At 37.6% G+C, this 21354-nt stretch overlaps 1 protein-coding gene across 1 annotated transcript in view; it reads right to left on the bottom strand.

The window, feature by feature from the left end:
* The window catches only part of CSMD1 (CUB and Sushi multiple domains 1), a 666897-nt gene that overhangs the window by 248838 nt on the left and 396705 nt on the right, over nucleotides 1-21354 (bottom strand). The window contains exons 28-29 of the mRNA XM_011968609.1: nucleotides 5687-5805; nucleotides 174-243 (exon numbers count right to left, since the gene is read on the bottom strand). Coding sequence (XP_011823999.1) covers nucleotides 174-243; nucleotides 5687-5805 — 189 coding nt within the window. The remainder of the gene's footprint in view (nucleotides 1-173; nucleotides 244-5686; nucleotides 5806-21354) is intronic.

Here is a 21354-nt window from a genome sequence, read left to right as displayed (position 1 = left end):
AAGGTGCAGGTTACACTCGTCATTCTGCTCTACTGAATTATGTGCTATTATTATATAACACATGTTTTCAAATGAAGAAATTTAGAAGTGCATCCTTTGACGCCCAAGAGTAGAGCAGGCATGTTCTTCCTAGTGTGTGCACAGCAGCAGAGTTACAGAAGGTGCATCCTTACCAATGCAGAGGGGAGACGGATAGTTCCAACGGCGAACAGTCCCTGGCATACAGGAAATGTGGGAACGGCCCTGTTTAAAAGGAAACAAAAGAAAATCCATATAACTAAAATCAGAGCGATGAAGGATTAAGTGTTTGAGAATATCTGCACTTTTTCCTTTCTTAATTATAAATATTTTAAAATGCAAAAATTGTGAAATCTGTTTTTACTAATGATTATTAGTGAGTCACATTTGCAACCAACATAGAAAAGTATCCATTTTCACCGTGTTTCTTTCTATTAAAAACAAAATCTTGCAATGTTCTTTTGACCAGACCATAATTCGACCCAGCTCCTTTCTTGATACTTAAAGAAGAGTATTGAATTGGGCAAAGTATGCGTTTTTTTAAAAAATTTTTTATTATACTTTAAGTTCTAGGGTACATGTGCACAACGTGTAGGTTTGTTACATATGTATACATGTGCCATGTTGGTGTGCTGCACCCATTAACTCATCATTTACATTAGGTATATCTCCTAATGCTATCCCTCCCCCCTTCCCCCATCCCATGACAGGCCCCGGTGTGTGATGTTCCCTTTCCTGTGTTCAAGTGTTCTCATTGTTCAATTCCCACCTATGAGTGAGAACATGTGGTATTTGGTTTTCTGTTCTCGTGATAGTTTGCTGAGAATGATGGAATAACAGACAAACAGAGCCAAATCATGAGTGAACTCCCATTCACAATTGCTTCAAAGAGAATAAAATACCTAGGAATCCAACTTACAAGGGATGTGAAGGACCTCTTCAAGAACTACAAATCACTGCTCAATGAAATAAAAGAGGACACAAACAAATGGAAAAACATTCCATGCTCATGGATAGGAAGAATCAATATTGTGAAAATGGCCATACGGCCCAAGATAATATATAGATTCAATGCCATCCCCATTAAGCTACCAATGACTTTCTTCACAGAATTGGAAAAAAACTACTCTAAAGTTCAAATGGAACCAAAAAAGAACCCGAATTGTCAAGACAATCCTAAGCCAAAAGAACAAAGCTGAAGGCATCACGCTACCTGACTTCCAACTATAATACAAGGCTACAGGAACCAAAACAGCATGGTACTGGTACCAAAACAGAGATATAGACCAATGGAACAGAACAGAGCCCTCAGAAATAATACCACACATCTACAATCATCTGATCTTTGACAAACCTGACAAAAACAAGAAATGGGGAAAGGATTCCTTATTTAATAAATCGTGCTGGGAAAACTGGCTAGCCATAAATAGAAAGTTGAAACTGGATCCCTTCCTTACATCTTATACAAAAATTAATTCAAGATGGATTAGAGACTTAAATGTTAGACCTAAAACCATAAAAACCCTAGAAGAAAACCTAGGCAATACCATTCAGGACATAGGCATGGGCAAGGACTTCATGTCTAAAACACCAAAAGCAATGGCAACAAAAGCCAAAATTGACAAATGGGATCTAATTAAAGAGCTTCTGCACAGCAAAAGAAACTACCATCAGAGTGAAGAGGCAACCTACAGAATGGGAGAAAATTTTTGCAATCTACTCATCTGACAAAGGGCTAATATCCAGAATCTACAGAGAACTCAAACAAATTTACAAGAAAAACAAGCGTTTTTTTTTGTTGTTGTTGTTGTTGTTGTTGTTGTTTTCATTTGGCAGAATTTATAGCTTTTGGTCTAAAAAAAGGTAGCTTTGGTGGGTGTCTGTGGTTACAAGTCACATGACTACCAGGGTTCGGCAAAGCACTGGGTCAGTTCTTCCTGTATCACAGAAAAAGGAGACTTCACGTTCATCATTTTCTCACTAGACATCCTCACATGTCACATCAACCTGCCTGCAATGAAATTAACCCTCATTACTCAGGGTCTCTTTACCCTGTAAATATATGAATTTTCTATGTTCTACTTTTAAAAATCTGTTCTAATCTTTCTCATGGAAAAAAAAAATCAAACAGTAGAGGGTTAAATTCAAAGATGTTTTGTGCTACCATCTCTTTCACAATAAAAGAGAAGTGATCCATGAGACCTCTGTGTGTGGTCTATTTTTATTCTTTTTCCTGATTGTGACTCGGTGGCCTTATCAGCCAGGTTTGCTTATCTCATAAATTTCCATTTGCCACCCACAATTGGCATAGAGGCAATTGAAAAACAATTTTTATGTTAAATAATTCCAGCCACACTGGGAAGGCATCAAACAAGCATTTGCACTAATGCAGTTATCAATGGCAAACTGATTCCCTAAGCTCTCAAACATTTCATACTCAATCCATCTGCCACAAAACTAACTTTCTCATACCTCTTGGTATTTTTAGAAGTAGTTACAGTAAAGAAGACTATATTTAATTTTAAAGAAGATACTCCAGGCAATTTTGTGCTGCTGGCATTTATACTCTGTGTATCCCCATTCTCTGATTCATTAAATTATCCTTATAAATTTTCTTCTGAAATAGGGATAAACATAAAGTTCAAAAGTCTCAACAAATTTTCATCAGAGACTACCAATAAAATGATCATTTATTACCAATCTAGGTAATATTCTGCTATTGATTTTGGTATAAACATTTCAAATGAGTGATTCTAGCTACAAGTTTTCTAATAAATCAGAACAAGAGAGAACCCTGTGCATTTATGTACTAGTTTTTACCCCAATGGGAATTTTCTTTTTTATGCTTTAAAAGACCATGAAAACAAGTTGAGAGAAGATGGAAGTCATACATCATTCAATATTCAGCATTTACTTTCAGCATGTGATGTCACGGCAGGCCCCTGAATCTCGCGAGGCATATATATTTATAGACACTCACGTGTGAACTATGCCAGGAACAATGCTTTTCATGACTAATATGTAATTGAAGCATCTGTTGTTCCAAATATATTAATGTGTTAGTAAAATTGTCAGTTGTTAGCAATTAAAAAAAAAAATCCAGAATCCTTTTTCGCTCATGTGAATGGCAAACAGCAGCTTGCAAACTCAAAGCCTGGCATTGTTTGTAACAAAGCAAAGAAACACAGCTTAGTTTGCACTTGAAAAACAGAGCTAATAAACGGTCTGTTGGACTGTGCAGAAGTGCATCCACAGGCCTGTGTCCCTAATCAGCATATTCAATAATCCATTATAAGAAATTTCTCTAGTAAAGAATTATTTCTAGTTTCTTCTCTGAGAGCCATCATAATATCACTTGTAAAAGAATACAAAGTATCACCATCGGGTAGAAAGAAGATGAACATCCATGAGCAAGGGCAAATATTAAAGTGTGGGAATTTGAGGGAGAATAGAGGAAACATGATATTTACCTGATTTCAGGCCATTATAAAGCAAGCCCCAAACAAGGCACAAAAACAGCATGTCAGTATAGACTGAGGTGTCCCTCTAAATGAGACCCTTGGGATATGAAAGATAATCCTTTTTTTTTTTTCGAGACAGGGTCTTGCTCTGTCATGCAGGCTGGAGTGCAGTGGTGCAATCTCAGCTCACCGCAACCTCCGCTTCCTGTTTCAAGTGATCCTCCCACCTCAGCCTCCCAAGTAACTGTGACTACAGGAATGCGCCACCATGCCCAGCTCATTTTTGTATTTGTTGTAGAGGTGGTGTCTTGCTGTCTTGCCCCGGCTGGTCTCAAACTCCTGGATTCAAGTGATCCTCGGACTTTGGAATCCCAAAGTGCTGGGATGACAGGTGTGAGCCACTGCACCTGGCCTAGGATAATTCTTTCTACCATATAATGTGGATCAGAAATGTTGTGTCTTAAATATTCAGCCTGAATAGCCTGAGTGTGTTTGGTTACAAACTCATTGACGTAGCTCAACTTTCAGGAGTGCCTACTCACTATAGTTTCTGCTACAGAGACTCTCGTTCTGCTACCCATCTTTTTGCAGAGTTACAACAATTATTGTGGCACCCACCAAGGTGGTGTTATAATGTAAGTTGTAGGTTTGCTCTTAGGAAGGTGGCTTTGTACATTGATATTGGTTTCTAATAATAGCAACAATAGTTTTCCTTTACTAAAGTGTGCCAGTTATTTCACAGATATTTTCTCTAAGCTGAAAGCATACATCACATGGTACCCATGTCCCACGGTTGATCAAGAGTAGTGAGATTTTGTATATAAAGCACTTGGTAATGCATCCCTTTAGCATTCAGTATTTGCCAGCTGCTGTTCTTGCTCTTAACTTGATTCAGTGCTACACAATATTTACCCCAATGTATGTACAGAAATTGAATTCCACGCAATGGTGTTATTTCACTGCTGTAGTGTTACAAGTCTGCATATAAGAACATGGCTAAACAATTTTCCTTTAAAACCTATCAGTTTCAGTGTCATTATAAAGAGACAGCTAAAATATTCGATTACCTGAATTAACTGAAGAGCTGGAATGTCAATCGACATATATTTCTCCTGACGTTAGAATACACATGTTTTGGTTATCAATTTTTATTGCTGGCAGGGAGAATTATATAATAATTATGCCAAGCGATAGAAACTATTCTGAGAGTAGGCTTACTCATTACTCATGGTTAAACTAGAAAATATTAATAATAAATAATAAGAGAAAAATGATTAATCTTGCCATATATTAGATTATAAATCATTCATCAAAACTTTTATATAAAAAACTGTTGGCTGGGTATGGTGGCTCACACCTGTAATCCCAGCACTTTGGGAGGCCAAGGCAGGTGGATCACCTGAGGTCAGGAGTTCGAGACCAGCTTGGCCAACATGGTGAAACCCCCATCTCTACTAAAAATACAAAAATTAGCCGGGTGTGGTGGCAGGTGCCTATAATTCCAGCTACTTGGGAGGCTGAGGCAGGAGAATAGTTTGAACCTGGGAGGCAAAGGTTGTAGTGAGCCAAGATCGAGATCATGTCACTGCACTCCAGCCTCGGCAACAGAGCGAGACTCCCTCTCAAACAAACAAACAAAATCTCTTTATATAGACGATAGTAAAAGTTCATTTAAAAACTTCTACTTGATAGTTTTTAAAACTTATTTAATCAAATAAGTTTATCAATCTAATTTATCAAATCTAATTTATCAAAATAAAATATTCTGATGCCTTATCTACCTAGCCCAAAGTGGGCATTAATGATGACTTATACTGAATGATGAGAACAGTGTGCCGAGTACGACGTGCACATTCAGAAGCAGATTCAGTTGCTGGCTGCCAGGAGAGGACTTTCAAAGAGACGGTGTTGATACTTTGTCCCTAGAATGCTCTGTGCATAGTTATTGGGAACACATACATTGTGAAATAAAATAATTGTGAAAAATCGAATGCTTGGCTTTGAAAGAGTACTTTATCACTTAAAAGCTGGTTCCAAACGGTGATGAAGATGACCAACATGCATGATTTAATATGAATAGTATGATTCGCAAGCTAAGTGAGGAAAACCAAATCCGCTTTCTGGGTACAAAGTGAGGGCTTTGGCTTGAAGAGAGCTGCACAAAGATGACCGTGTGTGTTAATCCTGAGCACCGAGAAGAAGGATACCTGCAGGGTGTACCCAGGCTCGCACTGGAAGGAGAGCACGTCGTTCACCATGTACCGATCTCCGATTTTGATGCTGTTGCTGGGGAGGGCTGGTTCTTGGCATGCAGCGAGACCGACAGCTAGAAATGCAAAGAAAAATGCTGGAAGTTATATGATGTAAACAACATTCTTACCATTTGAATAACCAAAGTTTCTTTCTATTGCTCTCCTGTAGAAATGAACAAAGATTTTAATTCTTTCTCTTGTTATTCTACCAAGAAGACTTTGAGTACCTTTAAATCAGAGCTATGAGTTAATTCTTAAAAATTAAATTATCTCATTTTTATTACACAGTGAATCAAGGCTTTGATGTAAATAACAAAATTTGTTACTTCCACATTGAGTATAAAAGATCCCAACTTCGATATATACATATTGTAGAAAGTCTCTTCAAAAGTTGTGTTTTTATGGTGTGTAAAACTCCAGGATATCGTCCTCTTACTTTTGTTTTTCAAGCATACTTAGCAGTCTTTATATATATATAAAAAACCACTTATATGTGAATCTGGGAATTCTGTTCTTCTACAAAAAAAAAAAATGAGAAAAAATATTTTATATTCAATCTCTCTCTCTTTCTCTTAAAGATAACAAAAAGGATCTCATGAACAGTCTGTTCTTCATTAAACAGAAACAATATTTACAGAACCTAAAGCTGTAATCCTGCACTTTCCTAGATGAATTGCATTCAACTAAGACACTCACAGATTTTTTAAAGGCATCATATAGTATTGGAACTCAGCCTAAAGTATCAGATAAAAGGAACTCTAAAACACTGAAACCTCTCTGTGCAAATCCTTATCATAAGAATAAACAAGATATGCAGACATCGTATTTTGTAGAATCAAAAATTGATTTTGGTTTATCAAAAGGTACAAACTTTCCATTATGAGATGAGCAAGTTCTGAGGATCTAAAGTGTGCAGCACTGGATGTTGATGGATATGTTAATTCATTTAATTTAAAAATGCATTTGAAATGGTGCTAAGGACTTGTTGAATATAAATAATTTATTCCATTATTCTAACATATCATGAAGAAATAGTGGAGAAGGGCTTCTCTAGGTAGGCCGGCTTCACATTCTTTATGTGGCCTTGGATTCATATTTGAGTTCTTGTACTTCACACCAACAGGAGTGAACTTATCAGATTACTTAATTGACTCAGACTCTCAGAAAGGAAGCTGGGGTGGAGGAGGTGAGTAGGACTTTAGTTAATCAGAAGCAAAAAAAAAAAAAAAAAAAAAAACCAGCAGGAGAACAGGTCCACGCAGGGGCAGCCACATGCTAGTGGTCCCCAGGCACAGCGAGGACGCAGCTGCCTGCACTGCCCATGGGGCTGATCGCCACGCAGGGCTCTGCCCTTAGGCCAGTCAGTTTTCTCTGCTCCACGCCTGCTCCGTGTCTCACCAGACTTCACTTTCAGGGGGAAAAAAAAAAAAAAAAAAAGGCAGCACAAGTGCAAAGATGAAGTGATTAAGAACTTCAACACCAGCTACCACCAAGCACGAGACCCAGTGTGACTCACGCAGTGTCCACTCAGGAAGCAGCTCTGGGTCATAGCTACAGAGTCAGCACCAAGGCCAAGGGAAATCCTGGGTCATCCCTTCATGGCTGTCACCGTGCCAGACACATTATACTAACTCCAATCCCCACCAGACCCTCATAGACAGGCTCCTTGTGTCTAATATTAAACAAAAGGCAAAGTGAAGTCCTCCTGGCTGCAGAGTTGCACAGGCTGGTGTGTCCATGTATATGAACCTGATATCTCGTGCGTGGTGAGCTAACAGTGCATTTCCTCTACTGCCTTGATGTTGGAGCCTATAAGAGATACGTCCCTCAGTGGCGACCCCAGACCTGCTGAGTTGGAGGCAACACCATTCCAAATCCTTCTCCAGCTTGCTGAGTGTTTCTCCAAATCTGAGAGGGTGAAATGGAGATAGAGAAGTGTCTTCATTTTACAGTACTGGGATTGTTCATTTGAGAATCCCATGCTATGGAATTCAGGTCAGAAGGGAAAACACTGGTACATAAACTAGCTGAGAAATGTCAAGCCACAGAACCCATTGATTCTGTATGGAATGAGTAGGTATGAGGAGTGCCATGAATTTTTACTAAGTTGAAATAGATTTTTCCTTAAATGGCTGTATTTTTAAAAGTATAAAATACCATAAGCATTAAGCAGTAATGTATTTTATTCCTACCACAGATTTTTAAGCCATTGGGGCTTTACATAGAAGATAAAACTGCTAAATATGAAAAAATATATAAAATCACTTAGGCCTTTAACTTGTTTCACTAATGTAAGTCTAAACTCTTTTGTTTTAACTTTAGAATATAGATTACCACATTTGAATCCCATCCTTTCTTTGCTACCACATATTAGCAAGGTCATCTACCATTCATCTCTGAGTTTTTATTTCCCCCTGAAAAAATCTGCACTTAAAATACTAACTATATTTCTAACTACAGTAGAGAATACTAAAAATCTACTTTAGGGTGATACTAAGTCATCATCATTCTGAGATACTTCAAGGACACACCAGGTGTGACACAGAAGGAAGAATATCGATTATGGAAACAGGTTCCAAATATAAAGAAAAAATATTTTGAAATGAAAAGTGAAACATTACAATTCATATTAAAGTCCAGTTACTAAACTTGCATGTTTTACCTATATGATGTGTTTTTATTTATTATATGTCGATTTATATGCAGTTATTATGTATTGATTTATTGTCATTTTTTCCTTTCTTGAATTCTATTCAATTGATCCTCTGGGAAAAAAATTTGCATTTATATCTGGCCATTCAGGAATTATAATTAATTTATAATTATAAATAAATGAATAAAATAAAAACACAAAAAATACCATTTTGACCAGTGTTTAATATGGCCAGACTCAGGAAGCAGTTCTATGCAGAGCACAATATTTGAAATGTAAAAAAAAAAAATCTTTTCTTCTCCCTTTACCAGTGTCACTATACATCTAGTATATGTTAGAAGCTAAGAGTGCAAAGAAATAAATACCTGGTATGTGTAAGAATATTTTTTAGCAATAGTATTTAAAGCTGCTATTATATCCATCCAGAAACGGAGTGACAAAGTGTGTAAGTGATTGATATGATCAGAGCCCAAGTACTTTCCATACGCTGCATTTCGCTCATAAAGATGCACTAATTCGCCTGCAACTAGGAGTAATTCAAGTCACTGTGAGAACAATGTTTTTAAATTTTTTTATCGCTCTGCCACCCAGGCTGGAGTGCAGTGGCGCGATCTCAGCTCACTCAGCGCGATCTCTGACCTGGTGATCTGCCCGCCTCGGCCTCCCGAAAGTGCTGAGAGAACAGTATTTTTTTGTCATGGATCAGGGGAAAACACTGCAGACATTTTCATGTCGGTAAAGGTGTGTCAGATGCAGGGGCAGAAAACAGCTGGGCTTGACAGACAGGCAGAGGTGGGGATGTTAAAATAGGGCAAGAGTGGAACACAGGAGAGCCCTGAGCTTTTTAGGAATGGGGTGAAAGCTTTTGAGAGAAATCAACCAACTACAGAATGGATCCGAAACAGAAAAACCAGAAAGAAGGTGGGGGAATGTAGGCAGTAACATAGAAGACAAGGCTGTGAACCTTCTGACCTTTAGGGGACAGAAGGTCGTCTACTGACGAATTTTTGTTACAGAAAAAAATTAGACTGTTTATATTTATTCCCTGTATTAGTCAAAACGTGAAACAAAGATGATATGATAGAAAGTAGGTAGGGTGGTGCTTGGTAATAAATATGAACTGTATAGAAGGTAAGCTTGAGTCCATACATGTATACATAATTCTTTTTAGATTTTTAAAAAGAATTATGTAGTTTTTAAAAAAAGAATTTAAAAAAGAATTATGTATGATACTTCTTATCATATCATCTTTGTTAGGCCGGGCATGGTAGCTCATGCCTGTAATCCCGGCACTTTGGGAGGCCGAGGCAGGCAGATCACCTGAGGTCAGGTGTTCAAGACCAGACTGACCAACATGGCCCTGAAACCCCGTCTCTACTAAAAATGCAAAAAGTAGCTGGGCGTGGTGGTGTGTGCCTGTAATTCCATCTACTTGGGAGGCTAAGGCAGGAGAATCACTTGAACCCGGGAAGCAGAGGTTGCAGTGAGCCAAGGTCGTACCACTGCACTCCAGCCTGGGCAACAGAGTGAGACTCCATCTCAAAAAAATAAAATAAAAAATAAAAATAAAAGGAGAATGCTAATCAACAAATCTCCCTTTCCTGAAGCGTTTTAGAAGAAAGATGTTTACATTGATTGAAGCTGATCTCTCACATTGTCAAGCCAGTGGTAGCAGTATCATATAAATAATAGGCAAACCTATAGAAATACACATTTATAAGCTATTTATTTAGACACAAAAGATAGGTATCTAGTAAGACATATACAAATAAAAAGAATTATTCTTAAGGCAGACTAGAAAGATGTCATAAAACATAACTATGATAGGAAAATTCTAGATTAATTTTCCAGAAGCAGAGATATCTGGGAAAAAGTAAGCTGTCATATTGTTTAGCAAAATTTTCAAGAGAAATAATTTCTACTTCTTTCAAATCATAGCATACATATGCTTTATACCATAAATGATAATATATCATATGGGAAAAGGCAATGTTTCTTTAAAAGGTGGTTCACAGAGCCGGGCACGGTGGCTCACATCTGTAATCCCAGCATTTTGGGAGGCCAACGCGGGTGGATCACAAAGTCAAAAGTTCCAGAGCAGCCTGGCCAACATGGTGAAATCCCATCTCTACTAAGATCACAAAAATTAGCCAGGCGTGGTGGGGTGTGCATGTAATCCCAGCTACTCGGGAGGCTGAGGCAGGAGAATTGCTTAAACCCAGGAGGTGGAGGTTGGAGTGAGCCGAGATCGCACCACTGCACTCCAGCCTGGGTGGCAGAGCAAGACTCCACCTCGGGGGGCGGGGGGTGGGCGGGGAGGGAAGGGGAAGGTGGTTCACAAACTATTAGGTTGCCTATCACTTTTAATGGCAAAAACTACAATTATTTTTATGCCAACCTAATACATAACTCTGAATTCCCAGGTCCCCTGATTAAATGTGAAGACAACATAAAGGTAATTCTTGTGCAATCTAAACATTTAGAAACGCTTAAACAAAAAAGAACAAAGCACAGGCAATGGGAAAGGAGGTAAGTCTTATATACTGTAGTGTTTTATATAATATTATCCATGGATACATTTTGTGTTCAATTCCAATGTTAAAATTTGGACATTTACAAATATGCTTCTAAGTAAAGTTGCAATTAGATGTAGAATGTAGCAAAAGAAGTTTTTAAACCCCATGAATATAGCCTATGAAAGCAAAGAATATAAAACACAGCCATTAAGAAGATGAGTGTCCTAATTTGACCAAAAATAGTTTAATGGCTTCACCTACCACTGATCATAAAATGTGAGCATTAAGAATCAGAATATAACAATAAGCCTCATCAGGTCCCTGGAATTTATTGTAGCCATTTTTCTAAATCCATCAGGCAAAATTCTGAGAAGAGTTTGTTTAAATCTTCCAAATGAAAATGATTTTAGAACACATGATAAACATGCAATTTTAATCAAATACTTAGAACAGGACAAATGGGACTTTTGTAGATATTACAAACTGAAATGACCTTGGGCAATTTTTCTCAATTTTGCATGACTGGTAGAGTGTAAAGTTTTCAAACATCACAATTAGAAAAAAAAAAAAAAAGATATTTCAGACAGACTAGAGAGCTCAAAACAAAAAAGTTGATAAACAGAGAGTGAGGGAAGCAGACCCAAGTGAAGAGATTAATAGAGGAGTATCATGAAACAGGGTCAAAAAATCAAAATACAGGCACGTACAGATACCTGAGTATTCAACACCCAGGTAGACCACGAACACCATGTGGAACATAAGTGGTTATTCTCCAATTTTGAAAAGAAAACAACTTATTGGCTATAGTGTTTATTGTAATTAACTAAATAATTATTCTTTGGTACACAACACGCAGATGAAAATTCCTCTTTTTCTAGATGCACGTTGGTATGGTACACCCTAACACAGAGGTGCTAATGATTATTTTTATAAACTCTTAATTTGAAAAATTGCATTAAAGTTGAGATAATGTGCTGGAACATGGGTGAAGAAAGAAACCAAGTCACCCAAGAAGACATCATGTGAGCCTGACAATGGATGAAGTAAATGTCAAATGCCATGATTATAGACAACTATAAATGTGTACCTCTGCACCCAGACTTCTACGCCACAGTGTGTAAGGAGTCAGTAAGTCTTCATCACAAAAAAAAAAACCCATACAGAAAATGCCATTAATAACATAGTACCTTAAGAAAGAAAATAAACTACTGTTTAATTTATCATCTGGTAAGTTTAGATTGTTTGTAGAGGTAAAAAGATTTTGTCTCATCTGTAAACTGCTGGCAGCTTTGACATCTACCATAAAAGCTATTTCTATTATTTCCACTTGTTACATCCTATAGTCTCTTCAAAGCATAAAAGAGTGCGTATCTGGTGTCAAGGGAAGTGACAAAATATCTTTGGGGCAAGTAAAATGTTCTCTCTCTCTCTCTCTCAGGGGTTCACAAATTATATTAGCATTTTACTGGTGCAGAGAAACTCTGCAGTGATGAACTCTCATCAAGTTTATTTAATACATGGTTTGCAAAATTTCTCTGGTCACAGGACTATTTTGGCCTGCGCACCACCCACCAACAACCTGGATCAGTATCCTCATTCACGGGCAGATGGTGAGTAATGTATTCAAGGTCATAAACCAGGAAATGACATAGCCTGTCTATTACACATGGATAGGAACCATGAGTCTCAGTGAATTACGGACTCCACCCCAAACAGTACAGCCAAGTTGACATGCTAGGAGAAACTACAGGGGAAAAGTTTCAGGACTTTGGATTTGGCAATGATTTTTTGATATGAGACCATAGTTAAAGGCAACAAAAGCAAAAATATACAAACGTGACTACGTCAAACATGAAAAAGAAAACAATGGAGTGAAAAGTCTACATTCTGCTGCTAAGTGAAATAAGCCAGTCACAAAAAAGACAAATATTGTATGATTCCACTCATATCAACTATCTATAGTAGTCGAAATCATAGAAAAAAAAAGTGGAAATGTGATTGCCTAGGGCTAGGGGTAGCAGATAGACAGAATTAGTGTTTAATGAGTGCAGAGTTTTGCCAGATGTGAACATTGTAGAGATTGGCTACAAAACAAAGTGTGTATACTGAAAACTACTGAATTGTACACTTAACAATAGCTAACACGATGTCATGTTATTTAGATTTTTATCACAGTGAAAAGGACTGGGGAGCCCACTGAGTCTAGAGCTAGAAATATAGCACAAGTTTGAACAAGTCACCTGTGAGATATGGCATGGTTTCTTTTCAAACAGCCTGCTCAGCTTCTTATTCTCTAATTCCAAGTACCCCCCACTTTCTTCTCCTTTTCTTCTTTCTGGTTTCGCTACATGCCCAGACATGTCACAGCCCCAGCTCACATGCCTTTCCTTATTTGAGAATGGACTGGCTCTCTAGTCATCTGCGGATGACCCCCTCCTCCTCTCCCCTCTCTCCCATCACACGCCCACCTCATCTAAGAAAGTTTAAATCTTTAGCCAGTTGAGTCTAGCTTAAATTGTGCGGTCTGACCCCAGCCAATGGGGAAAGGACAGGTGCAGCAGTCGCGTTAAGAATAAAAGTTTCTATTCTCCTTTGTTTGGGGTGCTCTCGTGGCAGCCAGCCTGTTAGAAACAGCGTCCTGCACAAAAGTAAACGTGCTTTGCTGAGAAATCCTTTGTTTGATTGCTCGTTTTTTGTTGTTGTTGTTGTTGTTGTTGTTTTTGAGACGGACTCTCGCTCTGTCGCCCAGGCTGGAGTGAGTGGCGCTATCTCAGCTCACTGCAAGCTCCGCCTGCTGGGTTCACGCCATTCTCCTGCCTCAGCCTCCCGAGTAGCTGGGACTACAGGTGCTGCCACCGCACCCGGATAATTTTTTTGTATTTTTAGTAGAGACAGGGTTTCACCGTGTTGGCCAGGATGGTCTCGATCTCCTGACGTGGTGATCTGCCCACCTTGGCCTCCCAAAGTACTGGGATTACAGGCGTGAGTCATTGCACCTGGTCTGAGCTTTATTTCTAACAGCACCTCTAATTTGTGTTTTACCCTCCCATAGCACAGACTGTACTGCATTTTAAGTCTTTTGTTTACAGCTCTCTCACTCTTTAGCTTGAGCTCCTAAAGATTGGTGACTGTCTCCAAGATCTTGAATGGCCATGGTGAATTTAATTTTCAATGAATTCATGCATCATGCACAACTAAAGGAAATACAAAGCAGTTCATAAATACATGAAGATCAAAAATTGTTCACACATTAAAATAGTGAACTATGTAAGTTTTTCTTTAAAATGGACTATCGAAAACAAGATATGATCACAGAATCTATCCCTGATTTCTTTAAAGCATTTTCCCACTGATTGGATGTTATTACCTAATAATTAAATGACATGAAAACAAACGAGTCAACACACTTGGATGATGAACTAGTTGCCACACGAGTTAGACATGTCAGAATAAAGAGGGTACACAATGTTGAACCACTGAAGGATTTTTAGCAGGATATAATTAATGATCTGATCAAAGTGTCATTTTGGAATAAATCTGAGCTTGGTGTTGTGTTGAAAAACATCAAGGACAGAAAGATCACTTGAAATTTATGACTACAGTTCATGAGAATGACAAGATTTGGGGGAACAGATATTTTAAGATGAGAAATAAACAAGTGCCCTAACAAGGTAGTTTTTAAAAGGCTTAAATGCCAATTACAGATCTCTTATAAAGTATCGCATGACTTCCTGGTGAACTGTGATTGAAGCCCTCTGGGAAAGAAAGTTTTTACTTCATTTTTACTTATTCAACAGGACGCAAAGAATCGACAACCTGGCGAAGGAGAGTGGAGGGACTCCAAACATCCCAGCCTGATTTCCACTTCAAATACTGTTTCACTTTTTAATACTCAAAACTTTACTCACCAACCACCTCAATACCACTTACATGTCTAAAGTCCACTCCCCTGTGTCTACAGCCTTGATCAAAAGTATGACGGGACTGAAGTTTTCATAAATGATTAGTTGGTGGCTGGCTAAGTCACAGAGCCACTAGTCATTACTTATTCCATTTCTAGAGTCTTTATTCCCTGGTTACTTACCATGAAAAATTTGCAAGACCTGCAGTAGAATAGAGAATTCTTTCAAGTTTTAACATCCAAGAGATAAATTTGGTAGAATAACATCATGAATTCTAAAGCTAGTAAGAATATCCTGAAACCAAAGGAATGATTTTAAAAAACAGAATAATCATAATTTTCAAGTGAGCACCACTTGTCAATGAGACAATATACTTCTGTATCTAGGTCTCTATTAAAATATCTTCTCTCTAGTATCATCCTTTAAGATTGACCTATTATTTGGGAAGAGAGGATATATGTGTGCTCAGATAATGCCAGTTTAATACTTGCTAAATATTTTGCATCTAATGTCTCTATATTTGGGCTCAGAAACCCACTGTGACTCAACAGTTTTCCTTTCTGTAGCATGCTTCTGTTTCCAAAGGCTATACCTAACTAAATGATATCATATTTAATGAAAGTAAACTTACTCAAAAACTTAAGGATCTACAAAATCCTAAGAGTTGCCATATGCAGTAAATCGAGTCCTTGCCTGTCTCAGAACTATGTAGAGTCAATGACTTCCAATTACTCTTAGAATAAATCCTGGGCTACAACGTACTGCGCACTGTGGCTCTTGTCCCCCTTTTTCAACCTCGTTTCTTTCCTTTTTTTCATTTTCTTCCTTTTCTGATTGCTCACAGCCATTCCTGGTTTGTTTGTTTTGTTTCACAAATGTGCTAGGTTCTTTTCCACCTGGGGTCTCTGTATTGATATTTTATTTCAATTACAGCGTTTTTTTTTCCTAAGTGTTTTTACGGCTGACTACTGCTCATTTTCTTTCCAGGGATACTTTTAATCTGAGGTTCTGCTGTCATCTGTACCTCAGAACCCTGCCAATTTGCTTCAAGGTGCTTATAACCTACAACCAGATTTAAGTATTTTCTTTCTAATTGTGCCCCCACCTCAAGAATGTAAATTTGACATTAGCAGAGACCACATTGATCTCATTGTCTGGTTGTGACTCTACTTACAGAGTCAAGAGGGCAGAGCGGGACATATGAGTGGAGTGTGTGTAATCGGTGGTGCACGTAGGGAACCTACAGGACACTTAAGCGGGGCAGGGAAGGGGAATGGAGAAAGAATCACCCTCAGGGGAGTTGTGAGGAAGGCCCACATGCGCTCTGCGAAGGTCATTCCTAACGAAAAACAAACCAAACATCATCTCCCATGAGGCACAAGGGCAGATGCACCCAATGGCAGTTGTCAATTTTCAATGAAACCCTTTCCCACATGGGTAACATTCTAAAACAGCAGTGGAGTGAGAAGCAGCAAAATTTGTTTCATGATTGATGATTTTCTGAAGCAATAACCAGGAGTTCAGCTTGTAAGTGCATGGCGTTACTCATAGGATCTACCTCTTAAATAATTGAGGGAATCGTAAGTGGCTGTCCTGAGAAGTGATTGTAGGATAAGCCCGCCCCTGCCCCTGCCTTGTCAAATACATTACAATGGAAACTCCAAAGACTTGTCAAGGACAACTTTATTTCAATCACTTTATTTAGGAAGGACGTCAACTGAAGCACCATGTGATTAGGTAATTGTAGGGAGACCCCCTGAAACTATTGCTATGGAATAAAAGATGAAATGCTCCTGATTATTGTAAATACAAAATTGCATGCAGGATTGTGTAAAGACAATGCCAGGTTGGACTGCCAGAATGAGCCAACAGTGCGTGATGTACTTCCCCCCTGCAGAGAGCCTATGAACAGACATGCAGTCAGGGAGGTTTCACATCACCAAGATTCCTATCCCAGAAAAGCAGATGTTCATAGCTCTAGGAATGGAATGTGACCCTTGTGGAGAGCCTATAAACGGATGCATGAGGGGCACCTGTTCATATGGATAAGATAGGGCTATAAATGCCCTCTCTTGCCACGGCTTTTCTAGGCCTCTTTAGGTTAAGGAATACTCCCTTCTGAGAATTTCTGGTGTAACTGGTTGTCTAGCTTCAGGTACTGTTTCTAAGGATTGTTTGTGACCAGCTTTTGCTGCAACTGTTACTGCTGATTAATATCTTGCTAATCATAGGTTATGGAAAGACTGTGTTTCTGTTTTAAGGCTCTGTTAGAAATTACTGATGCACACACTATATTGTAAATTCTTATCTCTGTATACTGTACTTCTGCATACAGATGTTATGTTAAAGAATTACTTCATCCTCATGTGACCATCTCACCTCATAATCAAATGACCCTAAATCCCCCACTAACCTACCCCCGCCCTCACTAAACTTAATAATAAATGTTGGTATATCCAGTGCATGGGCGGCACCGTGGGACCAGAAGGTGGTGATCCTCCTGGACCCAGCTTTCACTATCTTGTGTGTTTCTATTATTTCTCGACCTGCCGATCCACCTGGGAACAGAGAGAGAGCCCCGTTGCATTGTGGGCTGCTGGCCAGATCCCACAATAGGTAATTTATTTTGGACCTGTCCCTTACATTGAGTAATTGTTAAAAGGCCAAAATATCACCAGTAGAAGTAAAGTTTTAATCTGTTATTAGTTTTTTGTGTTACAGTCAACACACAAATAAATATTGAATGCCTAAAATAATATTGTAGAAGTGACTTTACATTCCCAGAAGAGGCTCTGGAAATCTCTGTGATGTAAGACAGAAGCCAGAATTTACATTGTTTTAGATACTTCCATGGTCCTTGGTGCACTGAGAACAGTAGGGATGAGAGAGACATGAATAATCATTGATTGATGTTAATGAAAGCAATTTGAATAGGACACAAGAATGCATTCTTTGTGGCCAAACTGTGAAGCTGAAGGTGGGTCTTAGGAAAATTGTTTGAAATGCATATGTGGAAAAAGATCTTCTGGAATGCAGTAAGTGTCTTAACATGAGGCAATTAAGAAGATTATTTCATTACACTATTGGGTGAATGCTAGTTTATACGGTGCTTCCTCTGTTGGAGATAGTAAGCTCTTGTCTCTGAGTGCACAGAATGAAATCTCTGTAAACACACTTGCTATATTGGAGTTCTGCTTTCTCCGTATCTCACATTTCCTGTGATGTTACTCATGCCCACCAAAATTCAAATTGAGAACTCTCCTCAGTAGTGTTAATGTAATATTTAAGTGCCATGAAAGCATGTATTAATAATTTGAATGTGCTTATAAGGATTATTGTAATTATAGGGAGCTAATCCAAGTTATCTACATTCAATTATGGCAACGTCCTGCTAAAAATGTTTAGTATGTTTTATTTCAAAGGACATAGGCATTTTCCAGAATTTTAATCCTCATTTAGATACTTCCTTCTAGGTACCTGTGTTGAGATGAGGAAATGAAATATAGCTCATACTTAATCACTAAAAACAAGAATTAAGGAAGTATTTTAATGGCACATTCATAAGAAGCATGACTTCACAGTAATATTCTATTGACCAATTTAATCATCAGCATAGTCACCTGCAGAAATTAATTCAGTTAATTATATTATGTTCCCAACATTATATCAAAAATTGAGACAGAGTCTGGGCACAGTGGCTTAAGCCTGTGATCCCAGCACTTTGGGAGGCTGAGGTAGGAAGATGGCTTAAGCTCAGGAACTTGTGACTAGCCTGGGCAACATGGTAAAACTCTGTCTCTATTAAGAATACAGAAAATGAGCTGAGTGTGGTGGCATTCACTTTCCGTCCCAGCTATTCCAGAGGCTGAGGTGAGAGGATTGCTTGAGCCCAAGAGGTTGAGGCTGCAGTGAGCTGAGATCATGCCACTGCACTCCAGCCTGGGCCACAGAGTGAGATTCTGTCTCAAAAAACAAACAATAAAAATTGAGACATAAATATCACTTCTATATTTTCTAGAAAAATTTTTAAAAGACTATATTCTCATAAACAACAAGTACCTTTTAGAATACAGAACTAAGAAAGAGGTTATCTCTCTTAATTACTGTGTTTTCTTTTCAAAAAGATAATTATGTAAGTACATACTATTTCCTTTTATGATTTTATTGTCAGAACATTTAAAGCTAAATGTAAAGCCTAATAATAGTTATTTAAAAAATCTAGGTGTCTAATATATTTACATCTTTTTCTTTGGTTTGGCTGCCTTTAAAAATTTTTCCGTTAAATATTTTTTTTTATTGTACACACTTTTTTATGTTGCATCAAATACTTAAAGAGAAGGCACCTTACTACTTTAAAAAATCTAGATATACTTATTTTTTTACATGTTTAACTATGTATTTTTGAGTGAAATTTTATTCACTCATGACATATTTTTTCACTATATATCTAACTACCAATTATATAAAAACATACAAGAATGACTTAATCATGTATAGTAAGTTTTGAACTCGGTGCCTTTGAAATAGTAGTACTATATCACAAAATTACCTACATACGTTAATAATTGCAAAATATAAAAGTCTGAATCAAATCAGGTATAATAGCAAAATATTTATGTTTCGATTATAATGATAAAAATCATTTGACTAAAGAGAAGTAATACTTTGAACTTTCACCTATACTAAAAATGTAGAAACAATGTCTCAGTTTTACTCCTACCTGGTAAAGAAATAGCATCAATTCAAATAATGAAAGAGTTGTTATATTTGTTTTCTTTCAATTATCTCTTTTTTCCTCATAACCACAAATCACTGATTCAAACTCCTACCTTATTCAGAATATATTGTAAATATGATACTGCAATTTTTCTATCAGGATTTTCTACTTCTACTTCTTTCTTTCCTTTCTTTCATCCCTCCCTCCCTTCCTCCATCTCTCCCTCCTTCCTTCCCTCCCTCCTTTCTTTCCTTCCTTTCTTCTTTTTCTCCCTTCCTGCCTGCCTTCCTTGCCTTCCTGCCTTCCTTTTTTTCCTTCCTTCCTTCCTTCCTTCCTTCCTCTTCTTTTCTTTTCTTTTCTTTTCTTTTTTTCCTCCCTCCCTCCATTCCTTCCTGAGGTTGCCTTTGCCATGGCTTTCATGTTTAAGGCCCTGTTCCCTCTGCGTAGAGTTCTGTATCTCAGAGCAGAGCTTTAGACGTGGGAGTATGGCTTCCACATTGGACCATGTCTACTGCTGGGCTACTATTTAAGAAAGAACAACTTAAATTTGCTTTGCAGGATATCTTAGTATTATATCTTATGGATTCTAAACATATTTTGTTAACTTCACTGGGTTTCCTAGTAATGAATGTGAATTAGGAGAAAAAGTAACCTTTTAAGAAAGGCAGTGAAATAAAAAGTTTACATAGATAGAATTATTTTGGAGCTATTTTGATTCAGTGGCATAAATTAATGCTAAAGAAGCTAGGATAACTGCAGCAGTCTTTTGCTTGAGTTCAAACACACCGATTAGGTTTATAATATTAATTTTGGATAGATGTCATTAGATGAGGTATTTAATGTTTCACTGTCTTGTTAGAAGTAAGCTAAATTAGAAATAACTTGGAAAGACAGAAATACCTATAAGCTGAATCATAATCATAGTCAAATTTAGTAAAAAGGCCTAAAAGTGAAAAATGTGATTAAACAAGCATTATTATATATTAAAACAAAATAGTTTCTATTGTAAGCAATCTCTAAATGGAAAGCAATTCTTAATTAGAGGGAACCATTCTGCTAATAATTAATCTTTAATGAGAATACACATTAAATTTAATTCTGTAATTTATCTGTGAATATCTCTGAATGTTTTCACAGTTATGATGAAATCCATCACTATGTTAAAGTTATGTGGGAGACAGATAGATAGATTTCATTTTAAAATGAGCATTCAAGAAAAGCTTCTTCACAGTTAACCTAAAAAATATTTTAGTATTCGTATAACTATCCTTGAACTAGGGCAATTTTCAAACCCCTAAGACCCTTAAAATTTCTAGAGTAATTTTAAAACCTACTAGAGAAGTTTTCAAATCCTTAAATTGTAAAACCCTGTGAATTAGAACAATGTAAAAATCCTATCCACTTGGGATGTAGAAATCTGCAAAATAAAACATCCCTCCTACTTCAACAATGTAAAAATACTAAACTATAAAATGATAGCTTTTCTTGAACCCATCTGGGAGCTGCGTGGCACGTACCCAGGTGACCTCATTTCCTTTTTTGTCTGTTTGTTTTTTGCCTCTCCTCTCCTCTCTTCTCCTCTCCTTTCCTCTTCCCTCTCCTCCTCCTCGTACTCCTCCTCCTCTTTTCTTTCTTTCTTTCTTTTCTTTCTTTCTCTTTCTCTCTTTCTTTCTTTCTTCCTTTCTTTCCTTTTTCTTTCTTGTCTTCCTTTTTTTTTCTTTTCTTTTCTCTTGACAGGGTCTTGCTCTGTCTCCTAGGCTAGAGTGCAGTGGTGCAATCATAGCTGTCTGTAGCCTCAGCCTCCTGGGCTCAAGTCTCCTGAGTAGCTAGGACTA

This window comes from Mandrillus leucophaeus, unplaced genomic scaffold, assembly GCF_000951045.1.
Source record: "Mandrillus leucophaeus isolate KB7577 unplaced genomic scaffold, Mleu.le_1.0 Scaffold85, whole genome shotgun sequence".
Classification (NCBI taxonomy): domain Eukaryota; kingdom Metazoa; phylum Chordata; class Mammalia; order Primates; family Cercopithecidae; genus Mandrillus; species Mandrillus leucophaeus.
Note: the sequence above shows the minus strand (reverse complement) of the source record. Positions and strands in the feature narration are given on the sequence as shown.